General features: G+C 40.4%; 1 protein-coding gene across 1 annotated transcript in view; it reads left to right on the top strand.

The window, feature by feature from the left end:
• The window catches only part of hykk.2 (hydroxylysine kinase, tandem duplicate 2), a 217,096-nt gene that overhangs the window by 22,815 nt on the left and 167,542 nt on the right, over positions 1 to 26,739 (top strand). Inside the window, exon 6 of the mRNA XM_086162330.1 lies at positions 14,579 to 14,644. Within this exon, the coding sequence (XP_086018456.1) occupies positions 14,579 to 14,644 (66 nt within the window). The remainder of the gene's footprint in view (positions 1 to 14,578; positions 14,645 to 26,739) is intronic.

Raw genomic sequence — 26,739 nt, forward strand, 5'->3', positions numbered from 1 at the left:
GGCTGTTATTAAGTAAAAAAAAAAAAAAAAAAAAAAATCAGCATATTTTAATGATGCATACCAAAGCTGCTGCTTCACCCACCGACATTTTTTTGAACTTAAAAACATAAAGCGCATGCGTTCAAGCTCAGCACGTTCATATTCAGAATATTTGTTTGGACATTTTAACGTGCGGCCGTACAATCGACTCCCGCAGCTGTACATTTACTGTAAATGTGTCACACGTATTCCATTACTTGTTTTTTGCAGAATAAACTTGTTATGTTAATTATTACGCCAAGCAGAGGCACAATGAAGTTGCATGATGATGTTTTCACCATAATGGTCAAAACATGGTTTTGCTCCGTGTTCATGATGGTGTGCAAACACAACACAATTGGGCCGCAGAACATCACCACTAGTGTCAGGGGACATATTTTTGCGACCCTGAAGCCGTTGTTTTCCTTTTCTCCCCCCACAAGCAAAACCACTTTTGTCTATTTTTTATGAACTACATCTGTAATTCATCGTTCTTGATTGGTCCGTCACAAATTAACCGTGATAGACAACTGATCCGATTTATAAAAGTCTAAAGCTTTATCACACGGTGAACTAGAGTCTTATTATCCTTTATTTTGCAGTGTGTGCAATCCTCTCATTCAGACTCTGCTCATTAAAACCTTTAGCGTGTTTCCTGGCTGTGTGTGTCCTGGTTTGTTAATTTACGGCCACTGATTCATCATGATCTTGGACAGATAAGCAGGCAGTGTGGCTATTATGAAAATAGCAATCATACTTTATGTAGGCTCGCATAAAAGCTTTCTGTTTTCTGAATCCAATATTTAAATACCTCGTGGAAATCTTCTCATTATAATTTGAGGTGCATCCAAAGAGCAAGGACAAAAGCAAAAAGCTCAACCTGTTGTTTTGTTTTTCACACTGGTATTTATTAAAACAGGTTTTGATAGAGATCCTATGGTAACGTACAAATTGCATTCGTTTTTCATTTCTCGGTCCCCTGCCGATGTACCTGTTGCTTAAGATATTGTAGCGAGTCACGGATGTTAGGGTTCATGTTGATGGTTGTTTTTGGTGTGATTTTTGGGGTTGCCTAGAATTCTGTGGGTGTGGTTTGGGGTGCAAGGAATTCTGTTTTTTTTTTTTTTTCACCCTGAAATTGGGCGTAATGTGTAATGCGTGATTTGGGAAAATGGATTGTTTGACAAATGTATTCAAGTCATTCACTAGCTAGTTAATGTGTACATGTAGTTAATAGGAAAATTGATATACACTGAGAAAAAAAAATTGGTATTAATAAATATACCAACAGCAATACAACAGTATTTTCTTTTGTAAAATGGAAACCAAACAAACTGTAGAAAATTGTAATTATTAGCTCACCGAAATAAAAAGCATATAACTCCCCTTGGGAATAATATATGTGTGTATTATATATATATATATGTATATGTATATATGTACATATATATATATGAAGTGTGTATACGTGTGTATATGTGTGTTTGTACACACATATACATAACTCCGGAAAACTTATGTTTGTACATAAATATATATATATATATATATGTACAGACACACATATACACATGTATACACACTTCATATATATATATATATATATATGTATAAAGTGTGGTGATTTTGTGATTTTGTGGGTGCAGTTTGGGGTGAAATGAATTATGTTTTTTTTTTTACGTGGAATTGAGCGGGAACAGTTAGTTGTTGGAGGCTTGTGTGTCGTGGCTGTGGCCAACAACAGCTATTGCTGCACTACAATATATGTATATGATGTATCCATATATATATATATATATATATATGGATACATCATACATATACACGTAATATATATATATACGTATATATGTAATATATTGATAAAAACATTTAAACATCTTGGTGCGGCACCTTTAAAAAATGCACTTGGATTTTGTAATCATTTGTTTCACTGCTTTCTTTGATCCATGATAACTCCACCAAATTTTGAGCGGAGAACATTATTGCACCCCTACCGGGAAGTATTTCTCACCTAAACAAGTTGCATCGAGAGAGATCAGCCATCTGTTCTGCCACTAACTCAGCCTGAGAATCTGCTACCTGGACAATTGGCAATGAGATTGGCAATCCTGAGCTCTTTGGCCCTCTTGCATCCGGGAAGTCATTGTTGGCGGCACAGATTGGAAGAATACCTTGGCCTGGTAGCTTTGCTGAGCGGGCTACCGCAGCATTAGCCCCCACCTGTCCATCAGCCAAATGACTCCATAAGCCACATGCACACCTTCCAATGGCAGCTGAGGGGAGATATAGACTCGCAGCTCTTTCTGAAGCAATTAATACCCATTCCAAGGATGACTGCGCAGCTAGTAGTTGCAGTTTAGATCAAATATTTTTTCAACAATAAAAAAGTCAAACGCGAGAAGGTCTCCAGAAACTGAGTAATAGCCCCATCCCCATCCGCCTTCTCTGGCTATCTATGATCACAACAGGGGGTGAGCGGGGCGGGGGGGTCCTGCTAAAATTAACCCAAGAGGGGTCGGCACAAGGCCTCCGAATTATGAAAAAAACATGAACAATGCGTCCAACTCTCTCAGCGTAGTTTGAAATAAATGGTACTGTCATTTCCTCTCCCCAATGGCTTGGTGAGTAACCAAACCCTACGGCTGGTGTCATCCGAAGAAAGAAGCTGATTGAAAATAATGCGGGCAGAGAGGAGTTTTAACAATCCAACACATTTTCTCCATAAATAGAGTTCTATTATTATAAGTCTTGCAAAACCATATCGACCATCTGTGATGCTGAGTGACGGATGTACTGACATTGGAGAGTGCAGTTGAAATAGTCAGCAGAGAGTACGCTTTGTCATATCATTTTATGCTGGATGTACAGTGTGAGACACGTAGCCTGATTGGCAGATGAAGCTCCTGCGGGTTGCAAAAAGTGGTTTGGGTCGTGTGTGGCCAAGTTTGTATGGATCGCATGACTTTGTGAATGGGGCTCCATGCTGTGGGGAAATAAAGCACAATATTCATTTCCTATGTTCTCGGTAACCCAACTGGTACAACATTTTGCTTACGATTCAAAAAATAGAAATCTGTAGTCATCTGTTTGGCAGGTTTTACAATTGGGCCAAGGTTGAAAAAAAAATAAAAAAAAATCAATGAAACCAGAGAAAATATTTTATAAGTCTTATAAAATGTCTTTGGGACATGGGTGATAAAACCTTTAATCTGTCAGGGGAGACATAACTCTACTGACACTGATCGAATCAGTGATAACCGGGCAAGGAACACACCAGGGATGGATGACTCGAAACTCAACCCGCCGCTTGAAAGCCTTCACAAAGCAGAGAAATTGATTGCCTGAAATTAAACTCTGGCTGTCCCAGAACATCCTCTCCCTCCTTCGGTCTCCCTTTTCCCCTCGGTCAATCAGGATGGGGGCCAAGTCTCCCCACAATGGTCGCCGCCGTCACCACTCGCTGTTTAAACTACCATTTCCAAACTCATTCTCTCGGCGACTAATTGGTGTTATGGTTAGTTAGCATTTCTGGCAGGCTGGGTGACATTATGTCTAAAACACTTATCAAAACAGTGGTTAGAGGAGTCGTGCTTGCCCTTCCCTGCTGGGGAGACGGACAGAGGTGCTTTCAAAAGGGATGGAGTGAGGCAGCAAAACCGTGAGGCGGCGAGAGAAGGGGAGTAAGCCTGACGTTTAAGCGAGGCAGCGATAGCTCCGGTCTGCAGGCTTCCTGCCTGCAAGCGTTGCTGGAAATGGGAGAGACAGGCGGCATTGAAAAAACAGAAAAGAAAAAAAAAAAAACTTGCCAAGAGCTCGCAGTGAAATCCAAAGTTGTGCTTGCTGCCTAGAAGCACATTCCTCTCTTCTCTTCAAATTAGGTTGTACATTTTATTTGTATATCCACAGGTACAAGCTTGTGAGCTGTTGACTATAACCTCTTTGGCTGTAGAGCCAGAAACATCCAATAAACTCCCATCTAGCATGCTCCCATAGTCTTTGTTAACTTATTCTTTTGTCCATTTCATGTCTTTTAAACAATTCAACCTTTTTTTTTTATTGATCTCGAGCTGCTCCTGCTTTGCCTTTCCTCTCTTTAAGACCAAGAAATGTCTCTCTTGTGTTTTAATTGCACTATTTTCAGGCATACATGACATACATCCTACACAGTACCCATTTACTGCTGACCCACATTTAATTTTTCATTAAGGATAAATAATCACTGATAATTAGTCAAACCCCTTTGTAAGAATCTAAGAGCATCATTAGGGGTTGGGTTACTGATATTTTATTAGTTTCATGAACAAGACCGATTTGACAAATTAAAAACAGTAACAATGATTCTTATTTATATCTCCTTTATTTAACCAGGAAAGTCCCATTGAGATTAAAAAGCTCTTTTTCAAGGGAGTCCTGGCCAAGAGGCAGCAAAAGTATACAATTACATTTCAAATTAAATTAAAATCCCATACAAATCATATAAACCATATGGCCTATGGTGTTCAAATTTTGAGTATTGCATAGTTCGATACTCTAGTCATCATTATTGACCGATGTTGAGAGTGGATGTGTAAAGAATTGACAAATACCACCCTAAGTATTTGTTATTTGCAAAAAGGAAACATCTGGTGTCAAACTGAAATATCCATGGTTAATGTTTAAGGGACCTGAGCAAAATAAGGAAAAAAAAGGAAATAGTTTTCACTTATACAATAAATAAACTGTCAAGTTTACAAAGAAAAAAAACACAGGGATAAAAAAGAAATTGTGTAGGTCCGGTATTCACTTTACTTTTACTTAGAATATTGTATTTAAGGGCATGGAGATAAATGGATGAAAATGTACCAGAAAGCCAAAGTATTTACATGAAGATGGGCTCCCCAGCCAGTGATGGTTATCTGTAGACTCATAGCTAGTATTCAAAAACATTATTTTAGTTTCTTAATATTTATTTCAGCCACTTTCACAAAACAAAAAAACAAAAAACAAAACCAAAACATGCGGTTGAAAACTATAAGGTTTTCCGTCCTCTTAAAGGAGAATTTTGGTTAATTTTGTGTGCAGATCCCTTTGTCCTTTGGCCTTTTTTATTTTCCATAAAACAAAAGATACGGCCTGGAAGGCACCGCCAAAGTGATAGCATGTTCACACAAGTCACTGTGCGATGTTGCGATACTCTGACCGAATGTTGTTAGCGCTCCCAAGAAATCTGAAAAGAATGGAAGGAGACCAGAAAAAAAAAAAAAAAAAATTGCAGTTCGGTCTGACCAGAGCACAGGAGTATTCGAGACGAAAACCACAAAGTAAAATATAAAGAAGAACTGTTAACACACATGCCATAAACCATAAATCTAAAGAGGGCCGACAAAAAGGGGTACATCGTTCCTGTAGGTGTGATATATTTGCATTTACAGCCATATATCCTTGTCCCACGGTAAACAAATCAAAAGGTTATCTCCAAAAAAGACCAGGCTCCCCTTAAGCTGAGATCACTGTTATGCTTTGAAAGAAAAGGTCTCAGCATGGGTGGTTTTTGAACTCTTAAAACATGAAGCCGCCACAGAAACGAGCCTTCGCCAGTTCTTTACTGCCCAAGATATGACCCCCACCCCCAAACTGCCCCTCCTTTCTGAATGTGGTATTTATTTGAAAAGTACAGTCGACTCGCCTTGATTTATGGTTTTTAAAAAGTACAGTTTATGGTATCCCTGCCAGTTGAAAGTTCTCAGGCTTGAAGTTTCTGGCTGGAAGCTAGATGTCTCTCTGACAAGACCATTACTCGTCATCTTTCCACAGCGCATTTACAAGTTCACTTACTTAGCCTAAATTACAGTACCTATACATCGCAGAACATGCTTCTCTTTAATTTTCTTCCCAGCGCGCAACATAGACTCAAATACTAATGTAAAACCAGTGCTGAGGTTTTTCTGAAAGCCCTCCTGAATCCTCGTGTGTGGTGTTGGAAAATAAGACAGGTTGCATGTCAGTTTTATTTTTTATTTTTTTTTATTCCATGACCCACAATATGATTTAACATTACACACCGTTTTTAATGAACAAGCCCGGGAGCCGCCAAGCGCTTTTCCATTTCTACTAACTCCCAGTTATCAGTCGATCCATCCATCTACCCACCCTTCCGTGCATCCGTGCTTCCATCCATGCATCCACACGTGCATTCAATCTATTCATGCATACACGCACTGCGAGGATATAACTCTAAAAGGCCGGTTCAACCTGTTCCAGTCATACTATTTTTTTTTACTGCCGAGACTATCATTAGCGCTCAGCCTGGGAGACAGCCCCCGCGGAGCCGAGTAGCTTATCAATAATGCAGCCGAGGATAGCCAAAGGTTGGGGATGGTGAGGAGGAGCATCTCCCCTCGGGTCTCAGAGGTCCAGTCATGCCCTCCAGGCAGAGTGATAGGGTGGTGCCCTCGGGGCCGTAGGCCACCGAAACCAGCATCGCCTCAGGAAGCTGAGTGAGAAGCCCTGCTGTTTGGATTAGCCCTGCCAGACTTGTATGTGGTGTATATGTGTGTGTGTGTGTGTGTATTTCTCTGCTTGTTTCTTTTTGCACGAGTGCACGATCAGTTACCATTAGCACGTCTGATTATAATCACGGAGATTTAATGCGCAGTGGTAGTCCGAGATGTAGATCAATAAACATAAAGGCACTTGCTGAGAACATGCACTCCGTGCACATGGATGAGAGGCCGCATGCCGGGCGTATAGTTTCTCCGTTGGTGGGATTTCAATTTCCGCCGGCCGACATCAACCGCCGTGTTAATGCACAGCATCACAAAGATGTCACGAGCTCAGTCTGGTATGATTTGCCACACTTACATTATGCCATCAGCTTGATATTTCACCGAGGCAGAATGGTAAAACAGTTGTTGTTGTTGGCAGGGGAGGTAGTTCCAACGCCGTTAGCCAGTCTGTTCAAAAAGGACAACAGAACGGTCCCGATATCCCATCGAACGAGTCTCATCACCTCCCAATTATGTAACACCACAACGCGGCGTGTGAATCGGCACGCTTGAATCATGACTTTCGTCCAGAGAAAAGTACCTTGACTGGTTGTTGTTACGGTGATATTGCAATATCACTTGAGTTATGATTTGACACGCTTCCTGAAAGATGAGATTTCCAGTAGGCCGTGCTCCGCTCAGCGAGATGCCGGCTCGCTGTTATTATTAAGAACATTAACCGGGCCCAGACACTCCACGAGCAGGATGTATGACACAGGAGTGCTGCGTAACCATGAGAACTGTATCTCGGTAACAAACCCTAATCTTCAGGTTAAAGTAACACTCCAGTGAATATGAGGGCATGATGGGTTGGAACGTCAGACCCCTGCAATTCACTTTCTTTTTTTAGGCGTTCGGAGTGGGGTGAGGACGGGGAGTATTTCATTCAAGACTGCAGGTGGTTGAAGCGCAGTGACTGGAAAACATTATCTATGGGGAGATTCGCTTTTAGTTCCCAACTATGTTCAAATCCCACCAGGCAGAATGACATATATAGGGTCTCCTGCAGCGGTCTGTGACCGCAGAAACACATCTTATGCTTCTAACTTTGCAGTACTCCAGTCAGATTGACGAGAATGTGGGTTTAGAAAGTCTGCGGGACAGAAGTAGACCGATCACTCAGTTGTCAATCAGTTTAACCGTACCAACAAATACCGTCTGTGTTTTTTTAGTCCGATTTTTTGTGCTCACCTCTCATAGCATTTTACAGCCCGCGAGCCGCATCCAGTCCATTTTGCTTTTTTATCCGGCCCGCCAAACTATTTTCGTTGAATATTTTCAATCCATATTGAATTGTGAAACTCCATATTTTTTTTCCCCTCCGTTTCATTTTATATGGATGATAACATACAAAATAATGTCGGTACATTTATCTGAGTATGGATGATTTTAAAGTTGAAATAAAATGCCAAAAAATTTAAATATTTAAATTGCAATTTTCATTTCGTTCAATTTAAATGCTATGTAGTTAGCCTGCGCATAAAAATTATATAAGAAATGTGCCCCTCCGGTCAAAATAATTGCCCACCCCTGAATTAGAGTCTATTAAAACACTATCTGTTCACAACATTCCTATTAATCTTAGTGTATATATATTTTTCACATTCTTTTCTCAATATACCCACTTACAATCAACCTTGTAACCATTCCACTCATCCGTAACATGATTTTTGTTTTTCAATTATTAAACAAGATATAAATGAATTGAAATGAAAAATAAAGACCGGGAATGATATATTTTACAGAGGCAAATACCGTTATCTCGCTCAAACTATTATTATTACTTTTTCCTGCTTCTAGGACCTTGAGGCTCCCTCATTTTATAGTGAATTCACCCTGTAAATGTCAGAAAAAGTAAAGCCTGACCACTCAAAGGCACATCTGACGTGCACAAATCTAAAGTCCGTGTTGTTTTTTATTTCTTTTCCACTGCACAGAAGCTCAAAGGTAAAGAAATAAGTTTTATGGTGTAACTGAAAGTTATGTGCGATAGTATTTTTATTTACTACTGGAATTTGTGGCCAAGTATTTCAAACCAAGTTTTCCTCGTGATTGAGGTAATATGTATATCTTAATATATGATTAGTGTTTTATTTAACAAACTATTTGATAACTTAATAAAGGGCGATGTCCTAGATTCCTCTTTGACTTTATTTCAAACAGACACACACAGTCAGAAACCTGAAGATAGCGGTTTTTATCGTGCAAGTAGACATAAAATTGAACCTGAATGTTAAATTTGAATCGATATTCTGCTATCAGGATGATATACTATATCGTTTCTTTTTACGCATACAAGAGTCAATGACCGGTTTTACCTTGTTGTGAGGATTTCAAAGTTTGTTTTTTTGTTTTTTTGGTCACGATATCCACATTAAAATGTACTGGCCTGAATGTAAATCCATTTGCTCTACACAACCTTAATGAATAGGAGATTTCATGGCTCTATCGCCAAATGAATTGGCTTAACCGCAGAACATTTTTTTTTTCTTTCCTTCTAAGACAACCACGCACTTCTAAGGGCATAAGTAATGTTTAGCCTGCAATGAGTGCGTGTAATAATTCCCATATGCTTCTATAATTCAACAGATAACCCACTGATATGGAATCACAGGTCGTTGCTGGTGCTGAATGAGGAAAAGGAAATGGATGTGGAGCGTTGGGTGTCTGGCGGTGTGTGTTGGACTCTTGGCCGGCCGTCTAAATTTAGTACATTTGCGGGTATTTATACATACCGTCCGTCTCAAAACAAAAGAAACCGCCATCGTTTATCTACTTAAAATGGCCCTAACAGATCCTTCTCCTACGCGGTTGACGAATCGACAGTTATATTCCTTATTTTTCTACCTGGTATTGCCATTAGGGCACGCAGATAAATGTTAGCATTCGGATAAACATGCTCCGCAACCGCACCGCTCCCTCAACCCTTCGCTTTCACGCACGGGACCGATAAACCCCCAAAAGTGCTCTTTTATCATTTTCAGGTATTTATTCTACGTTGTTTATAGTTCTGAACGTCAAACTCACCGGGGGGAACGTGTGCTCGAAAATGTTGATATAGGAGAACATTTACATAGCACTGCTCTCTTTCCTTCTTTGTATCCCCTGCTTCCTCTCCTAACCAGAACCACATTGACACTCCCTTTGAACGGAGAATAAGGAGAGCAGATTTTGCAGTCGTAGAAGTGAATCGAGCGCAGGGGCTGGGCCCGGGCCAGGCTAATAACTGTACCGTAGTAACAGGTCACGGAAAAGCCATGTTTTCACATGTAGCGGGCCGAAGTCAAATAAACCCACGGCGAGGCGTGGGCTGGTCCGAGTGTTCTTAATGATTACCCTGTCAAAATGACTTCAGGAGCGTATTAATTCTGCTGCTGATTAAACAAATTCCTGAGTTGGGGTTTGTTCCCTCATTTTCTGCGTGTTGTAAGTTTACCTCAATTACCCGGGTGCCTGTGGTTAACTCGCTAGATCAGACGTATCTCCCATGCAAATATATGCATCTCCCACATGTACTTTCCGCCATTTCCGTGTACTTGTAAGAAGAGCAAAAGGTTTGAGGCCGGATAGCGTTTCACCCGGGGTTAATAATGAGCGTAAAATGTTTTAACAGGTTTATTTGACAGTCCGCTGTTTCCCCCCTCTTAAATAAACAGAAGTTTTCATTAAAAAGAAATAAATCCAATATTACTGGCAATATTGCGTTTTCTAAATTTATATTATTCTATGTAGGAACAAAGTGCTGTGGGACAATTAGCTGTAAATGAAATTGTCTTTTTTTTTAAAAAAATCACATTTCTAAGGAATGGAACATGGAGTGGAGTTCAGAAACAACATTTTTTTGTAAAATCAGTTTGCCAGACCAGGGAACCTTTGCAACGGTAGCGAAAAAAAAAAAAAGGAAAAAAAAAATGTTGATAAAGTCAGTCACACATTTTTCTCCTCGTCGCCCAATTTCCTTTTTAGCAGAAATCGCGGGTAACGTGGCCAAAAACAACGTTTAAATGGCATACTTCATTCACAATTCGGAAATGCATTCCGGTCGGCTGCGGCTTGATTTAATGGATCGATTGTTCCTTTTGGAAATATACGGCACGTATATGACATGACGCGATGCCGCTTTATTCTCGGTTCACGATTAAATCTGTTTCGCCTCAACAAGCAAAACAAATCCGACTTTAAAGAGACAATATAAACTGTCAGCCGTCTGACGGATGTGGTTTGCTATTTTCCTCACAAACAAAGAATGAGCAGACTCCCAAGATGTTGATAACAAGCTTGGAAAGCTTCCAAAGACCGACTTGCTTTACAATCGTGTCGTCAGGGCGGAAAATAACATTTAATCGTGGAAAAGTAGAGTTATACACATTTCATTCGGCAAATCAATTCAGTTATTTTACTTCCTCTCTTTTGGGTTTGGTAAAGTCCACCCTGTCGCCGTTCTAGACACAGTCTTTGTTTTCGGTCGATTTGGATTCTTCAGATCATCTGTCGTGACGTGGAGATACAGAATATCTCAAGTGAGGAATCACAGACAGACACAATTCAGGTGTCGACCCCCCCCCCCCCCCCCCCCCCCCCAAACCTCCATTTCCACATCTAAGACTGTCTGATCACGTGAAATAAAAAAAAAAAAAAACAGATCAGAGAAACGAACAAAGTCTCGTTTCAGTCTCACGGGATGACACTGTGAGGCAACGGTACGATGTTTTATTAATGAAAGATGTTAAATATGAGATTGGCCTTCAAGCCGAGTCAAAATAATAGCGAAAATGATTTCCTGTGCACACGTGAGACACGAGCGCCATTAAAAGAATAATGATCGATATTTTCGATACGTGCGATGCTAGAAATTGACAAGTATTTACTTTGAAGAGGATACTCGGGTTTTTTGGACGGGTCGTGTGATGGAAAACTGTGTTAAGCTGCATAATTCATATTCTATTTCACTCTCTCTTCTTTGGGCTACAAAAAAAAGAAATACATATGAAAAGTCTGGCTTAAATTTAAATAGAAATAGAGAGCAGAGACAGCACTAGTTTTGAAACACTATATTTAGCATGTATGTATTATTAAACCGCCCTCTGTCGATTCGGTGTCAGCGCCGTTCTCTGGTGTGCTGACCTGAGATCAGCCTTCTCAAACGGGACGACTTCTTAAGAGACAAATGTGTAAATCTTCTGCCGAGACCTACAGATGATTTAAACTCCTACGAGATTTCTCATGTCTGTTGTGAAAAACGTACGTTTGGTTGTTTTCGTCAACACGTTACTGCAGCACCGTCTATTTGAACGCTGACTTTACTATATCTTAAATAAACGGAAATGTCCGTACATGTGGAGATTTAATTCATTTAGGCATCCTTTACTAATGCGTGGGCCTGTTGGAAAGTGACAGCAAATGTCAGGAGCGGAGAAGATTTAAGTAGACTTAAATTAAGTCGTGTGACTTTGAATCTCATCCAAGCTGGGGAAAGTAAAAAAAAAAAGGTAGGGATGTGCGTCGTCGTACATTTTCCGCACTTGTAGCTCGACTGGCGGCTGAGAAAAGTGGTGTTTTCCGCATCGGCGTCCGTCATTGTGACCATTTGACGTTCCCTCTGGGATTTCCATTGTATTGCATCGCCTGTTCTTTTTACGCAGAGGTCAAAAATGTTGCAGAGAACGATCTCAAAGTAGGTATGTAAGGTTTTCGTCCGCCGTTTGCCGGAATAAGTGAACCGTATGTGGCGCTTTTGTGTACAATTTAGACGTTTTAAAGAGCCGGTGAGCACAAAGGTGCCGAGTTACCGTCACTCAGCGACACCTCGACAGATGTGCTGAAAACACATACATATCCACAGCTTTAGCTTCCATGCTGACACACCTGCTTCCCATAAGTCGTGTCCCGAGGTCAAGTCCGGTGCGGGACAAGGCTCGGGCTTACAATTTAGGTCGCGGAGGTCCACTTACATTCGTTTCTTGACAACTTCTTCGACCGATCACTATAACTCTTCCTTACGTAACCCGAAGCTGAGTCGAGTTAAGCTCAACGTTCACGGAAATAGAATTGTAAACAAATGCAACCCCCTCCCCCGTTTAACATGGCGTGATGAAAATCCTTAAATGTTTACTGGATTCCCGCATTACTTAATGCAGGTTGCCAATAAACAATGAAAAATTAAACTAAACACGGCCGTGATACGCAGGTGCTCCGTTTCTCTTCATGCATGTGTGTGTGTGTTTTTTTTTCGTCACGGTGTTGATCCTGGTTCTCAAACACGCGCATGTGCGGATCTTTGTCCTGCTGACACATGGGTGTCTTTACTTTATGCACATTTGTAATCACACTCACACTCTGTTTACACTCTGAAGAGCCCTCTGGTTCCAGCCATTAGTCATGGTTTTAGAACTTTTTAATAGGAAACCAAATGAGATTTGTCCTGCCAGAGACTCGCACACAAACAATAGCTTATTGATGCGAGTGCCGTGTCACTCCTAACCTCTCACTCCCTCAGCGACTTTAGGTGTTGAGAGACCGATAGGCGCGCCATTGTTCCACGGCTGAATCAGAGGAAGGCAAGCCGCGGACTCACCCCTTGCTCTCTTGCTTTCCTCTTCCACTTTTTTTTTTTTTTTTTTTTTTTTGCATGTTTCTTCTGATCCCTCTCTTTAAACACACTTATCCTCCGCCCCTGAACGCTCGGAAAAGATGGAAATTTTATTATTGTCAGGTCTCCGTCTTTTTTTTTTTTTCGCTCACCCACTCATCTCCAGCTCATTTCCCCTTTGTGCTCGGCTCACTTCCTTTCTCTCATCTCACCCTCGCCCCTCTCCATCCCCCCTCTCCTCCTCTTTCTCTGGCTTTTCCCCACCATACATCTGTCATTCCCACTCTCCCTCCCTTTTTATCTCCTGACTGTATATACGCGTCTATCCGGACCCGGAGTGCCACAAGCAACTTGGCAGGTCACATTCTTTGCTCCTCCATCTGCTAGCTTGATCTCCAATTTCACTTTATCAACATTGTCATCTATTTTACCGCGTCGTTCCCCGTCTCTGTCTCCCGCACTTGCCCCGTTCGTCTGTGTCATCACCTTCATTTGTCCACGGATCTGTCTGCCCTCATAATCCTCGCCATTCAAAGCACCCGGGGGACTCGTCCGGGGTGACTTCATGGTGAAAAGCATGTACAAAGTTCAAAGCAAAAGTTTTCTCCGCAGTAGCAATTTAAATTAAGACAACTATCATCTGAAGTTGCCTCGGCGTTACGCTCTAATAATTGCCGCAGCTGTCTGCAGTAATTGGAGTGTTATCAGAATTCCACTGTGGCGACGAAACTACATATCCTGTGTCTTTAAAGTGTCCTGTAAAAAGTGGTATTTTAATGGTAGGCAGGTCAATATACAAGTATATATATATATATATATATATATACACTGCTCAAAAAAATAAAGGGAACACTTAAAAAACACATCCTAGATCTAAATGAATGAAATATTCTTATGAAATACTTGCTCTTTACACAGTTGAATGTGCTGACAACAAAATCACACAAAAATGATCAATGGAAATCAATTGTATCAACCCATGGAGGTCTGGATTAGGAGTCACACTCAAAATTAAAGTGTAAAAACACACTCCAGGCTGATCCAACTTTGATGTAATGTCCTTAAAACAAGTCAAAATGAATCTGTGTTGCTTCCTGAGTGGACACTATGATTTCACAGAAGTGTGATTGACTTGGAGTTACATTGTGTTGTTGAAGTTTCCCCTTTATTTTTTTGAGCAGTATATATATATATATATATATATATATATATATATATATATATATATATATATAGTTTTTCCCAGTTGTTTTATTTTATTTAAATATATAAATATAAATATAAATATAAATACATAGAAGGTTCACGAGTTTTTTTGTCGGATGTTATGAGGCGACTATGACTCATGTTTTTCCTGTCTTTTAAAATGTGCAAACTAAATTGTGTTCTAGTGTTAGAACTAAACACAGATGTCAAAGATGCCTCCATTTTCTCTTCTTGCCAGAAGATTCATCCTGCTGACCGTGCGCTACAAAAGAAGACTGTAAAGACTTTACCGTGCCGATCGCCTGTAAGTTTTCGCCCTTTGCCGGAAATATTTTAATGCTGATTTAGACCTTACGAACGCGGCAACGATAGTTTCAAACTTTGCCGAAGAGTGTTGGCAAGGAATGGACTCGTCCTTTCATTCCTGTTGCATTCTGGCATCTGTCCACCGAGAGGCAGTGTCTCATCATTGTTAAGGTTCTGACAGGAACCCTCAGTGGCTACATCAACACACACACACACCCTAACACACACATCTGTATCTTGGACGGAGCTAGGCACACTACTCGACTCACAACATCTCGCAAACCAGTAAGATGTATGGCCAGATTGTGGGAAACACACGCATAAAAAATACACTGAGACGTGCAGCTGCAATACCGCTGTCTTTTCTTTCTCTGACAGCACTAACTGACAGTTAACAATAACATTCTGGTCTGAGGAGAGAGAAAGAGAGAGAGAGGAAGTTGATTTAACGAAACGTACAGGAGTGAAAGATGGGCTGTCTCACTGTCTCATCGGAGAAAAAAAAAAAAAAAAGGATTTCAAAGCGAAGCTGCCAGAACAATCCCATCACTCTCCGACGTCACATGGACATTTACCAAGTATCCAATTAAAATTAGATACACATGTTTATACGAATGCATACTCGCTATTATCTGGGCGTTATGGATAATGAAGCATTTAATGTGAGGAATTTCATCCCAGTCGGTGATATTTGCAAACATATCACTAGAGATAAGAGAGTTATGTTGAAAAAGGGGTTTTCGCACGACGCAGATAAGAATCGTGACGTCTCACTGAAGGCTTTGTAATTGTTATATATTGCTGCGTTATCGCCGGATCGCCGGGAAATGCATTTATCTTTTTGCTAATGAAATTATGTACGTTACTAAGTTGAGAGAGCGTCCGGGGACTTCGGCGAGACTGGAAAGATTTTGTGAGTAGCAGTTGCGTGTAAGTTAGCGCCCGCTGTGGCTTCATTTCTGGATTCAAAGCGTTTATTGTCATGTATGTACTGCGTGGAAATGTATTTTCCCCTGTAAAAATAAAAATGTCCGCACCGCGTTTGGCTGGCACGCAATTGCGAAGTCGTCTGCCACGGAGGGCGCCATGTAGCCATGTCACTTATCACGCTATGATTTCTGTCAACACACACACACACACACACACACACGATCCATAGTCTTTTTCACTTGAAATCAATTTCAGAAGAATGGTGGTGCCTAGTACTAACACGCCACATACTGTATACATTCAGCAGAGACAGAATCCTGTTAACTGCTTAAAGGCCCGATTGATAAATGCGGTGCGGTGTTGAAACGCAGCTGCTATGAGAGAACCGGATGTGTTTACATCGTGATTAATTGCGCTGCAGACTTTGCTTTTAGTGAAAGTTACTGTCTGAGCTCCGGCTACAAGGACGCGTTCAGTCTCGCGGCAACGCCGGGATTTTATGTGTGTTATTTTGAAAGTGCTCATAACTTCTACGGCGGGGCATCAATCCGTGGGAGTTTAACTTCACTAAAAGAACACTTAGTACTGCATTTCCTCTTGGTGGTAAAATAGATGGCGATATTCTAATTTGATTTTACTTTGTTTAGAACAGTTTGTTGGTTTAACATTGTGAAACCAATATCTGACATTTTGTGTTGACAAAAGCAATTTTGGAAATGAAACATAGCCATAGCCATGAAATTATATAGTTATTAGTGGCCACTTATCAGTTGAAAAACAACAAACCAAAAAAAAAAAAAAAAAAAAAAGCATATGGAGTGGAGGTTTTGAAAGTTTCTTTTTTTTTCGTTGTTAATTCTATCCGCCCCGTGCTCCGTTGTCGAGCTCGATGGCGCATCGCAGCACGTACGCGCTGCCTTCAAGGGTGTAATGGAAAGGAGACGCGAATCAGCATCATCTAAAAGACATTTTGAATTTCAGGAATAATTGTTACAAGGGGGGAAAAACAGAGGTAGTGAATGTGGGAAAGGTAAATGGTGGGAGAGAGGTTTTTTTCTTTTTCTTCTAGATTTTGTGTATTGGCAACAGCAGTGGTGTGTGTGTGTGTGTGTGTGTGTGTGTGTGTGTCTGGAGATGGCAGGCAGGGGCTAGAGCTTCCAGATGTGGAGTGGGCAACCTGCCTGGCGGGATCCAAACACAGGAACTTCCCCCTGACGGCAGAGATTAATCAAATCCAGGGGAATCTCTGTAGCTGCGCTATGACCATCTCTTTGTATGTGACTTTAGATTTTGGGATGATGAATACATTTTTATACATATGTTTCTGTGTGCATGACCACTAAAGGGAGAGCTCCAGTTTTTGCCAGGTCTGTTGATTTGTTTTTCACTGCCTAGAAATGGAATTTATTGACGGTCGCCTTCAGGAAGAGACTAATAGTAATATGATTATGGGAAATATGTAGTCACACTGGCATACTACGCAGTATTTACAATACAAGCAACCAAACAAAGTATGATATTTTCTTCCCCCCTAAAATTTCAATCTGATTATAAACCATCACGTGTATATACAACAATCACTCGATCAAAACAGGTTCACCGCATCCCTAATGAGGGTTTTCAGATTCAGGTTTTCGCTGGTGGAACTTCATGTGTCTCTGTCACAAGCAATCAAATTGGGTTTGCAGCTTTTCATGGAAGATTTGCAGGATTTGCCATAATCTCAAGGGCTTGGTGCAATTTAAAACTTACTCTTTTGCCCTCCGCTATCAGTCGAGGGCTTCGGTAGGTTAATGGCAATTCACTAACTTTCTCTTAATGCATTTTTTTTTTAGTCTTTGATACATGCCCCGCTGCACACTTTTGCCGTACTTCCACATTATCTGACAGGACATCACGTCCTGGCGTTTATCAATTAATTGCACATTGCTCCTGGGTGCCATCGGGAGCCATTGAGATTTTTTTTCCTTTGTCTCTTCAGTAAATGACTAATACATGTCTTCTCTGAGGTTCCCCAGATAGAGAGGAGTAATTACTCACAAAGCTCTGGCCAAATCTTTGTGCCATGCAACAACCGGCTCTGGCAGCAGCAGCCACGCATGTGTTACGAAGTGTTTCACATGAACAACAACTGCAAATGTTCAAAGACTATAACTTCCCACGCTGTCTTATGGTACAATAAGACACTACGGAAGAAGTAAGTAGTTAGACTTTTTGAAAACAAATCTCATTCCCTGCTATAGTCTTCAACGACGGTCTTATAATATTCATGAAATAATAAGCAACTGTGGGAGCAAGCAGACCCTATTTATCATGAATATTACATTTTTGTCTATGTGCTGCAATCTCCCTTAACCAACTGCATTCAATTTAGTGTCTGTACAATAAATATGCAAATGCTCATCAGACCTCATGGTAGCGGTCACATAAGTAGTTAGTGTCAGTGCACGCAGGTCAGGTCAACCCTGGTGGACAGTGGATGAGTTGCAGGGTAGGAATACACTCAGACACAGGGACACGCATAAAAACATACAACCATCCCAACAGTTTACTCCTACGGTCCGATTTAGAGTCTTCAGGGAAGATAAGATAAGATAAGATACGAGAAGATAAGAGAAGATAGGATAGGATAGGATAGGATAGGATAGGATAGGATAGGATAAGATAAGATAAGATAAGATAAGATAAGATAAGATAAGATAAGATAAGAGAAGAGAAGAGAAGAGAAGAGAAGAAAAGAGAAGAAAAGAAAAGAAAAGAAAAGAAAAGAAAAGAAAAGAAAAGAAAAGAGAAGAGAAGAGAAGAGAAGAGAAGAGAAGAGAAGAGAAGAGAAGAGAAGAGAAGAGAAGAGAAGAGAAGAGAAGAGAAGAGAAGAGAAGAGAAGAGAAGAGAAGAGAAGAGACACTATTGATCCCACAATGAGGAAATTCAATTATCACAGCAACATATCAGGGTAGAAAAGTGTACAAACGGTAAAAATAGTAATGATATGCAAATGAAGCCGATAGATATAAATACACAAAGACTGTGTACAATCTATACAATAGAATACAAAATATAAAGATAGAAAAATAAGTCAAAGGATTGCTTCGTGCAGGGATTGGTTCTAGAAATAACATATACGGAAGGGGATGCGGTTACCAAAAATGAAATGATAATAAGTGCCCTGGAGAATATATACATACATATATATATAAATATTCCAAGTATGAGAGATAGATGTAGCGCTATAGTGCAATACAAATAAATAAATACACAAGTCCACTGAGAAAGGTCATAGAACGGGGAACCATTATACTAAACAAAGTGTTGTGGATGCCATTTTGAGAATCAAACGGTGTTTGCTACCAAACCCTCAATTTTAGCATTGGCACGGTCACGCTGGGCTGCGTTGAAAAACCACCCACCTCAGCTCACCCGCTGAAACACTCGTCTTATCGAACTTACAACCAGACACGTGTGTGTTTTTCAGCAGCATCGATTGTTCTTCTATAGTAGCCATGAAAAAACGTTCATCGTTAAATAACGGACCGCCAGTATTACTTTGCAAGCAACGGTGCAGTCGATTCTGCAAAACGGTAACGATCTTGTAAATATTCAGTTTCTTTAGGTATGATCATCGCTATCACGCCGTCGGTGTAGGAATTCATTTTAAAAGTATTATACTTTTATCTGTGTCTCAAACATATGGTCAACATATTTGCTAAATGTCATTACTGAATATGTTTCAGTTGGCTATCACTGGGGAAAATGTTTTTTTTTCTTGTTTGTGTTGCACGAAATTGTTTCGCAATTATTTTCCAGTAAACCGATATTTTGAATTGACCGATTCTACATGTAGTTTTGCTCATTATGGTGAAACATTAGTTACTGGGTTCACTCCAGACAGTTCACGTCAAGCTTTGTGCACGCATGTGTCACAGCTTGCAGGTCCTGAAAGCTGCTCGGAAATTTCTATCTATAATGACCCTTGGTAAAGTGCATCTGTGCTTTCACGTTTTGTTTTTGTGTTTGGAAGTGTGTCAGAAAAAAAAAAAACAAGGAAGATGAGTAAGGAAGAGGAGCAGTTCGGAGTTGGTCGGTGTTTTGCGGAAATCTCCTCGAAGACGCCAGGAATTGTCTCCGACCGGTTTTTACCGTATTTTGAATCCTTGGTGCTGAAAGTTAAATAATACACAGATGGGTTCAACGTTCTATGGCACATCTGATAACAATTACAATCATTACCTGAAATTAATTGTTAACACACAGCAACAATAACTGTGTAACACAATTACATCTTACAAAATTGGCTATATATAAAAATTCTCAATGATCTACACATCCCTTCTATTACTACAACTTTCCTGCCTGATGCTTTCATGACGCAACATCTCCATTCTACTTTGGGAAGCACAAGATTATGATAATTACATAGATGCTCTCCCACAAAAATTAGGAACATAACATTTGTGACCGCTAAATTGAGTGTGCAAGTTGCTCTTGGCAACTAATGGCAACAATTTAAAGCTCTTACTCATACGGGAATTTGCCTTGACTTGGTCCCGCTTGCGCTGTTTGCTTGCAACAGGTAGTATTTTTTGAAAGCGACCCCACCAAAAAAAAAAAAGGTCCAAATATCAAGTGCCTGTGCCAAAACTCTCCTTCCTCTCCTATTATGGCAACAGGAAAGAATATACAGTGCAGGTGAAGCCATGCGTTCAGTGTTGTAATATAATGTTGATTGTAACGGTGCACAAATACCCATGTGCTCAATGTGTTCACATGTGTATGAACTAGTAGCCGCAGGGATGATTAGTGTTTCCCAAATTGAAAATGCATTGGTTCTTTTCGAGACTTCCCGTAACACTTTTGTCTCAGTGAAGCACAATAACAATTTTTCTCATTCACTCTTACCTTAACATGAATACCTTCAGGGGGTTTACCATGTACCCCTTAATGTTAACATTTTTGAAGATCTCCAAAACCCGGGGCCAGGGAGTTCAAACAGGCCCCAGACCCCGAGTTAGCTCCCAGAAGGAAACCCCGAGACGTATCGGTTCTGCAACTCCTCAGCTCCCTTCACGGTGTTGGAACCCATGACAAGCATGTCACATCGATGAAACCCATTCGGGGGCGAGCAGAAGCAGGAGCGCCACGTCGATGTGAGGGAAAAAAAGGGGTCCCCCGTACAGGGGGGAGATAGCATGTCTAAGTTTTGGGATAGAGGTGTTAATATGTTTATGGTGTTGAAAGGAATATCATAAGAGAGCTGAAGTGCCCACATTTTTCTCTTACCATGTTGTTACTTGGCAGCTGCAAAAGCATCAGTTAAACAGAAAAAGTCCTACTTATACACCATAAGCCCATAAGCCCTACATATACATATACATATACATACACATATACATATACATATACATATATATACATATACACATACACATAGATATACATATAAATATACATACATATGCATATGCATATGCATATACATAAACATATACATATACACTCACATACATATACATATACCCATATCCATACACATACATATATCTATCCATCTATCTATATATATATGTTTGTATATATAGTATATATATACTACACATTATTATTGTATATATATATATATATATATATATATATATATATATACATATATATATATATATTATCAGCTTTTTCTTTTGCAGGATTAGTCTGTAGACTAATGAAAAGTGGAAATGCAGTGACATGCCAAAAAAACAAACAAAAACTGCGACAACAACAAGCGATTTTTATTAAGTCTTTGTCTTGAATTAAATTGCAGATGAAACTGAAGTATCACCTCCTAAAAAGGATACTCCATAACGTATATCTGTGAATATCAAGTGTTTAGAGTAGCAGTTCATTTTGACTCTTAGCACTGGTAAATCTATATTACTGTACGTTCACCATTTCCACGGTGTAAAACAAGCAGACTGTAGGGTTAATGGTTTGGATATTATTGGAATTATCTTAATGGTGATGAATTATTGCTGACATTCATAGGCCTTCTTTTTTCATGTAATACCATGAGACAGGGGCATGAAATCCTTTCCATCTGGTACCATATGGTGGTGGAAGTAAATATTGACAGTCATTTGAAAAAAAAAGAAAAAAGGAAAAAGTTTTCAGTCCAAGCCTGCAGACTGGTACACTGCATCTCTCAAACACACACTTCCCTTTGCTGTTTCCCTCGGTCTGTATGCGTCTCTCTGTCTCTCCAGTTTTGTCTTGGATTACAGGGTAACCGGAGTCGTGTTAGTGTGTGGCGTTTCTCAATTCCCGGGAGAATCTTGGCTCTATGTTATGGTTTCCATCAGTCTTGAGCACGGCCGAAAAGGTGTGCGTCGCATTTTGACTTGTTAATATTTGCCAGGGGCGACGATTATTTCTTATCTCCCGAGGTTTTTTTTTTTTTTTCACGCCTTGTAGTTTCCAGTGTTAGATGTTTCTGATATGTGCGGCAAGTAAACAGTTTTTTTTTCAAATCCAGTGAAAGTTTATATTTGTAATATTTCATATCGACATGTGACTCCATCCTTTTTTTTTTTTTTTATACCGCTCAGCTTATTCCAAACCTCTAACATTTTTCCTCTGCCTTTTTATGTTGCCCAGACAGTAATACTCGGTCTGGATTTTGTTAAATTCAATTGTGTGTGAAGCAGACACTCTGCTTCCCAATATTTCGTACAGTTGGTGGTATATTAGCAAAAGAATGTCAGTTACGATCTGAAACCGACTGCTCACTGTCAGCGTCGCACAATGGTTAGAAGCTATTAAGTCACCCCCGATAAAATATGAGTTGAGGGTTAAAAGAAGAAAAAAAAAGCACACTAAACTGCACTTTCCTCTGTTCACTGGAACAGTTGCGGAATGAAGAGTTAGGACCTCACATTGGGAACAATTACTCTTTTCCAATTTATGACAATTTCCATGAGGTGGAGTTTGGGTTGGGGAGGGTGGGCGGATAAAAGGCCGTGTTCACAGTTACGGGCTTTGGCCGAGCTTCAAAACTGTATATCATGGTGCAAAAGAAACAAATAGTAGTAATTCATTCATTAGCTTCGGTGCTTATCCTGTGGTCTGGGTCAAGCTGGGGGGGATCGGAGCTTCTCCTATCTGTCTTTGGGCAAAACGCGGGTTTCACCCTGAACCGGTCGCCAATCGATCACGTATAGAGACCTAAAACCAAACTCATGTTGGTCCGGGGGCTTCATGAGGCCTAATTTGATGTCAATGGGGCCGGACCAGTTAAATCATCACTTTAAAGTAACACTAAGTCCAATTTTTTTGTTTTAGTGTGAAGGAGGTAAACATGTAAATTATAAAAATCTTTCTATGTACTGAACTGTTCCTCTGACAAAATACATGACAAATTCATATTAAAATGAATATTGAAAAAAAATTGAAATTAAAAAAGAAATTAAATTACACCCTAAAAATAGAGTTAAAGGAGAAAATTTTGTCGCTGTGGGAAAATTTGTCACTAGAATTTATTAGAAAATGGATTGGTAGCAGAGGAGCTGTAATGTTTACAAGGCTATACTGGTTATTAAATCAATTTTTTTTATTGTGCCCATTTTTTTTTTTTTTTTTGCTATTGTTGCTGTGTTTTTTTTATAGAAATAAGAAAAGAAAACATCGTTTTAACAACATCACTAGACGTTTTTCCATTAAAAAACAATTTTATTTTCAAATTTTGAAGCAAAAAATACATTGCAAAGTTACTTTTTACATTTTTTCCTTGCCCATTTTTTCTCTTAATCCCACCGTGTAAAACCCCTAGATGCATGTGAGAAAGAAACTTCCGGGTCGCGCAAACACAAAGATTTGATTTCAGGCAGGGGGCCACAAAATATAGTTCCGAGGGCCGCGATTGGCCCGCGAGTGTGTGACCCCTGCCTAAAACCATTCATTCTCTCATTCACAACTCCTTGCAATTTAACCTTCTGCGTGTTTTTGGACTGCGGGAGGAAACCGTAGAACCCGAGCCGAAAGCTCCCCCGACAAACCGGGGGAGCATCTTGCTGTGAGGCGACTGCGTCACTATGCAACCCTAATAAAATAATTTTTGTGACATCATTTTGGATTTTGAACGGTAAAATTCACCACAGTCCCCTAAACTGAGCCACAGTAAGCATACAATTTGACTGTAAGGTCTAGTTCCCATCCTACCGCCCGATTCCCTTCTTGATGAGCCAACCACTCCGAAAGCGTTCAGCTAGCCCAGAGCTATGATAACAGACATCCATACAGCCGCCGCGGGCACCCAAGGAGCAGACAGTGAATGCATGAAATCAGCAGTAAAATGCCAATTATCGTGAATTTTTTTTCTGCTCCAATGTACTTTGGTTCTGCTGTTGCAACGACTTCCCGGAGCTTAATGGCCGCAAATCATCTTATCGCCGAAAAAAGGTTCATGCTCTAGAACAAGCCCATTTATTATGAAATAAAGAGTCACACAGAGGTTTTTAGCACTTTTACAAGGTCACTGATAGACCACGCTCGACATTGTGATGTCTCCAGTATGTCTTTATGCATTGCTAAAGTGATGTGGTTTATAAGTAGATAGAGATCTTCTGATGGATACGCAAGATATGTTCTCCCCTGCGCTTTCGGGTATCTTAGAACACGGTTTAAACCAGGGGTGGGCAAACTTTTTGGCTCAGGGGCCGCATTGGTCGGGTCACCACAAGATACGATACATATAAAAGAAAACAAAAAATGCATTTGTTAACAATGTTTATCAGACTCGTCTGACATTTGCTGGTTTTCAAAACCTTCAAATGTCAAAAGAGCCGGAGCTCAAAATGGTTTTGCCTTCAAAACCAGCTTGGTTTTGAAAGCTCTGACGTTTGCTTGCATTTCATGCACAAATCAGTTTTTCCCTTGTAACTTCATGTCCAGCTCATTCATGTGTGTCAGTATGTCCACGGTAAAGGCTAAATCACAAAGCTAATCCGTGTCAATCAACTCAGGAATGAAATAATGTCCTGTTTGAGCTCCCACATTCATTGATCCAATCATTCACATCAAGTATGAATTCTCTACCAATCTTTTGCGGGCCGGATTAAAAAGAGCAACGGGCCGGATGCGGCCCGCGGGCCGTAGTTTGCCCACCCCTGGTTTAAACCCTCTTAAAATATTGGGACTCGTTCTTCCGATCATTATTACGGTGAAACCTCTGGTGGAGTTGGCTGATGTTACTACTCGTAGTGCATGAAAACACCTTAAATCCCTTGTGACCTCAGGATCGTACGACTCACATGACATGTGTAAGACAGCAGCAGCTGTTGTGGCAAACTCTGTTGTGGTCATCGTTGACAAATCAAAGTCCTCTCTTAAGTCTGCGGTTTTCAAGGTCAAGGGCTCGATGGAGGTTTTTTCTCTGGCAAGACAGCTACACTCCCCACTTATTTTTCAAAAAGCACGGCGTGCTAATCTGAGAGCGTCCCTTGTGATCTTGTGACCATAGTTGAGGGGTCGAGGCGGTGGGATCCGAAATTGCTGCCAGTAAAAATAGGTTTAACCCCTCAACCCCTTGTGCAAACGACTAATTCCACAAACGAACATTTCTGCCCTCCAGCGCACCTGTTTTCATCCACCTACCTCCGCCGATATACGACGGGTGTCATCACATATATTAATTTGGATTTTTTTTAAACTCGAAACATCATCATTTGATGAAAAAAAGCAATATCACTTTTATCTAACAGCCGGATTAAAAAAAAAAAAAAAAAAATCATTATCCTAATATCACCATTATCTTACTGTTGTTATCTCAACAGGTGGATATCAGCGTCAGTCTACATATGAATGCAAATCTTAATTTGCCTCATTTTATTATTTGTGTTTAATGTGTATAGTTATTTATGCAAAAGGGTTTCATTATTATGTTAATATACCATTATAGTTTAATTATTTTCTTTCTTACCGCTTTGAATTGCCAACTTGTATTTGTGTCACATAGCCTTCTCAGCCGTACGTGCTATTTTTAGCCTACAAACGTGAACACGGTTGGAAAAGAAAACGAAATAAAACAAAATTTCACACGGGCAAATGCATTGAACCAATGTGGCATCCAACTAAACCATTTTCCTTCTGCTGTGGTTCTCATCATTGCTGACTCTACAGTTGGCCTGCAGCAGGTGTGGACAGAACTGTGCTACCTCCGTGACACACTTTGTCTTTTCTCCTGCCAGAAGGGCTCTTCACTAAGAGTGTGTAACACAAGGAAGGCTCATTATCCACTCAGATTCCAACACAGTAAACAGTACTCTGAAAAATTAATGACCCAGCACAGGGGATGGAGAATTGAACCCTGGGAATTTATACTATTAAAAAAAAAAAAAAATTACACCTTCAACACTGCTCTCTGCTGATTTAAGGATCTCAAACTAAAAATTGGAAAAAGGACCTCAGCCTTGACGTTCGGGCACGTCGATAGAATTTAGCATTTATGATTCCTTTTCTCCGTACGAACGTTGACTCGAAAACATCTCCTCTGTCCTCGCGTAAAATCGCGCGCTCATTTTCATCCAGTTGAGAGGACGTTTGTCGATGCTATTTTATATGAGTCTCACCCGTCTCCCGAGGTACGGGGATGTATGCGGCGACGGCTGACATCTGGGTAAATGCATCATTGGTGCACCGCCATAATTTATGACAAACAGCAGATATATGATAAGGGCTGCGGCAGTAAAAATCAAATTTCCACCCCGGAGGGTCAAGCAATAGGTCGCTGGCAAGGTCCAAGGGAGGGTCTCATTATAGTAGATTTTATCGATGTCCTTCAATTCTTTATGTGTGTGTAGGTGCTCGTTGGTGTGAATGCGTGTGTGTCTATGCATATGTGTGCTAGAAATTAAGACCGGGAAAGAGCGTGACTCGAGAAGGGAACTGCCTGGGCTGCATGTGTTTACTGCAACTGTAATAATTTCTCCTCGGTGGCTAAAAGCATGCGTGCTAGCCAGCGCATGTTTGGTTCTAGGTGTGTTCGTCTGCTTCTTTGCTCTATATGCAGGGCAGATGGCCGCAAATGTGCGGTCAACAACATGTGTTACTTACAAATACCGTTTGTGCGTGCGTGTGTGTGTGTGTGTGTGTGTGTGTGTGTGTGTGTTTTGTTTCCCTGCATGCGAGATGGAAAGAGAA

Source organism: Fistularia commersonii, chromosome 16, assembly GCF_037954325.1.
Source record: "Fistularia commersonii isolate RoL2024-O1a breed Wild chromosome 16, RoL_Fcom_v1.0, whole genome shotgun sequence".
In the NCBI taxonomy this organism is placed as follows: Eukaryota; Metazoa; Chordata; class Actinopteri; order Syngnathiformes; family Fistulariidae; genus Fistularia; species Fistularia commersonii.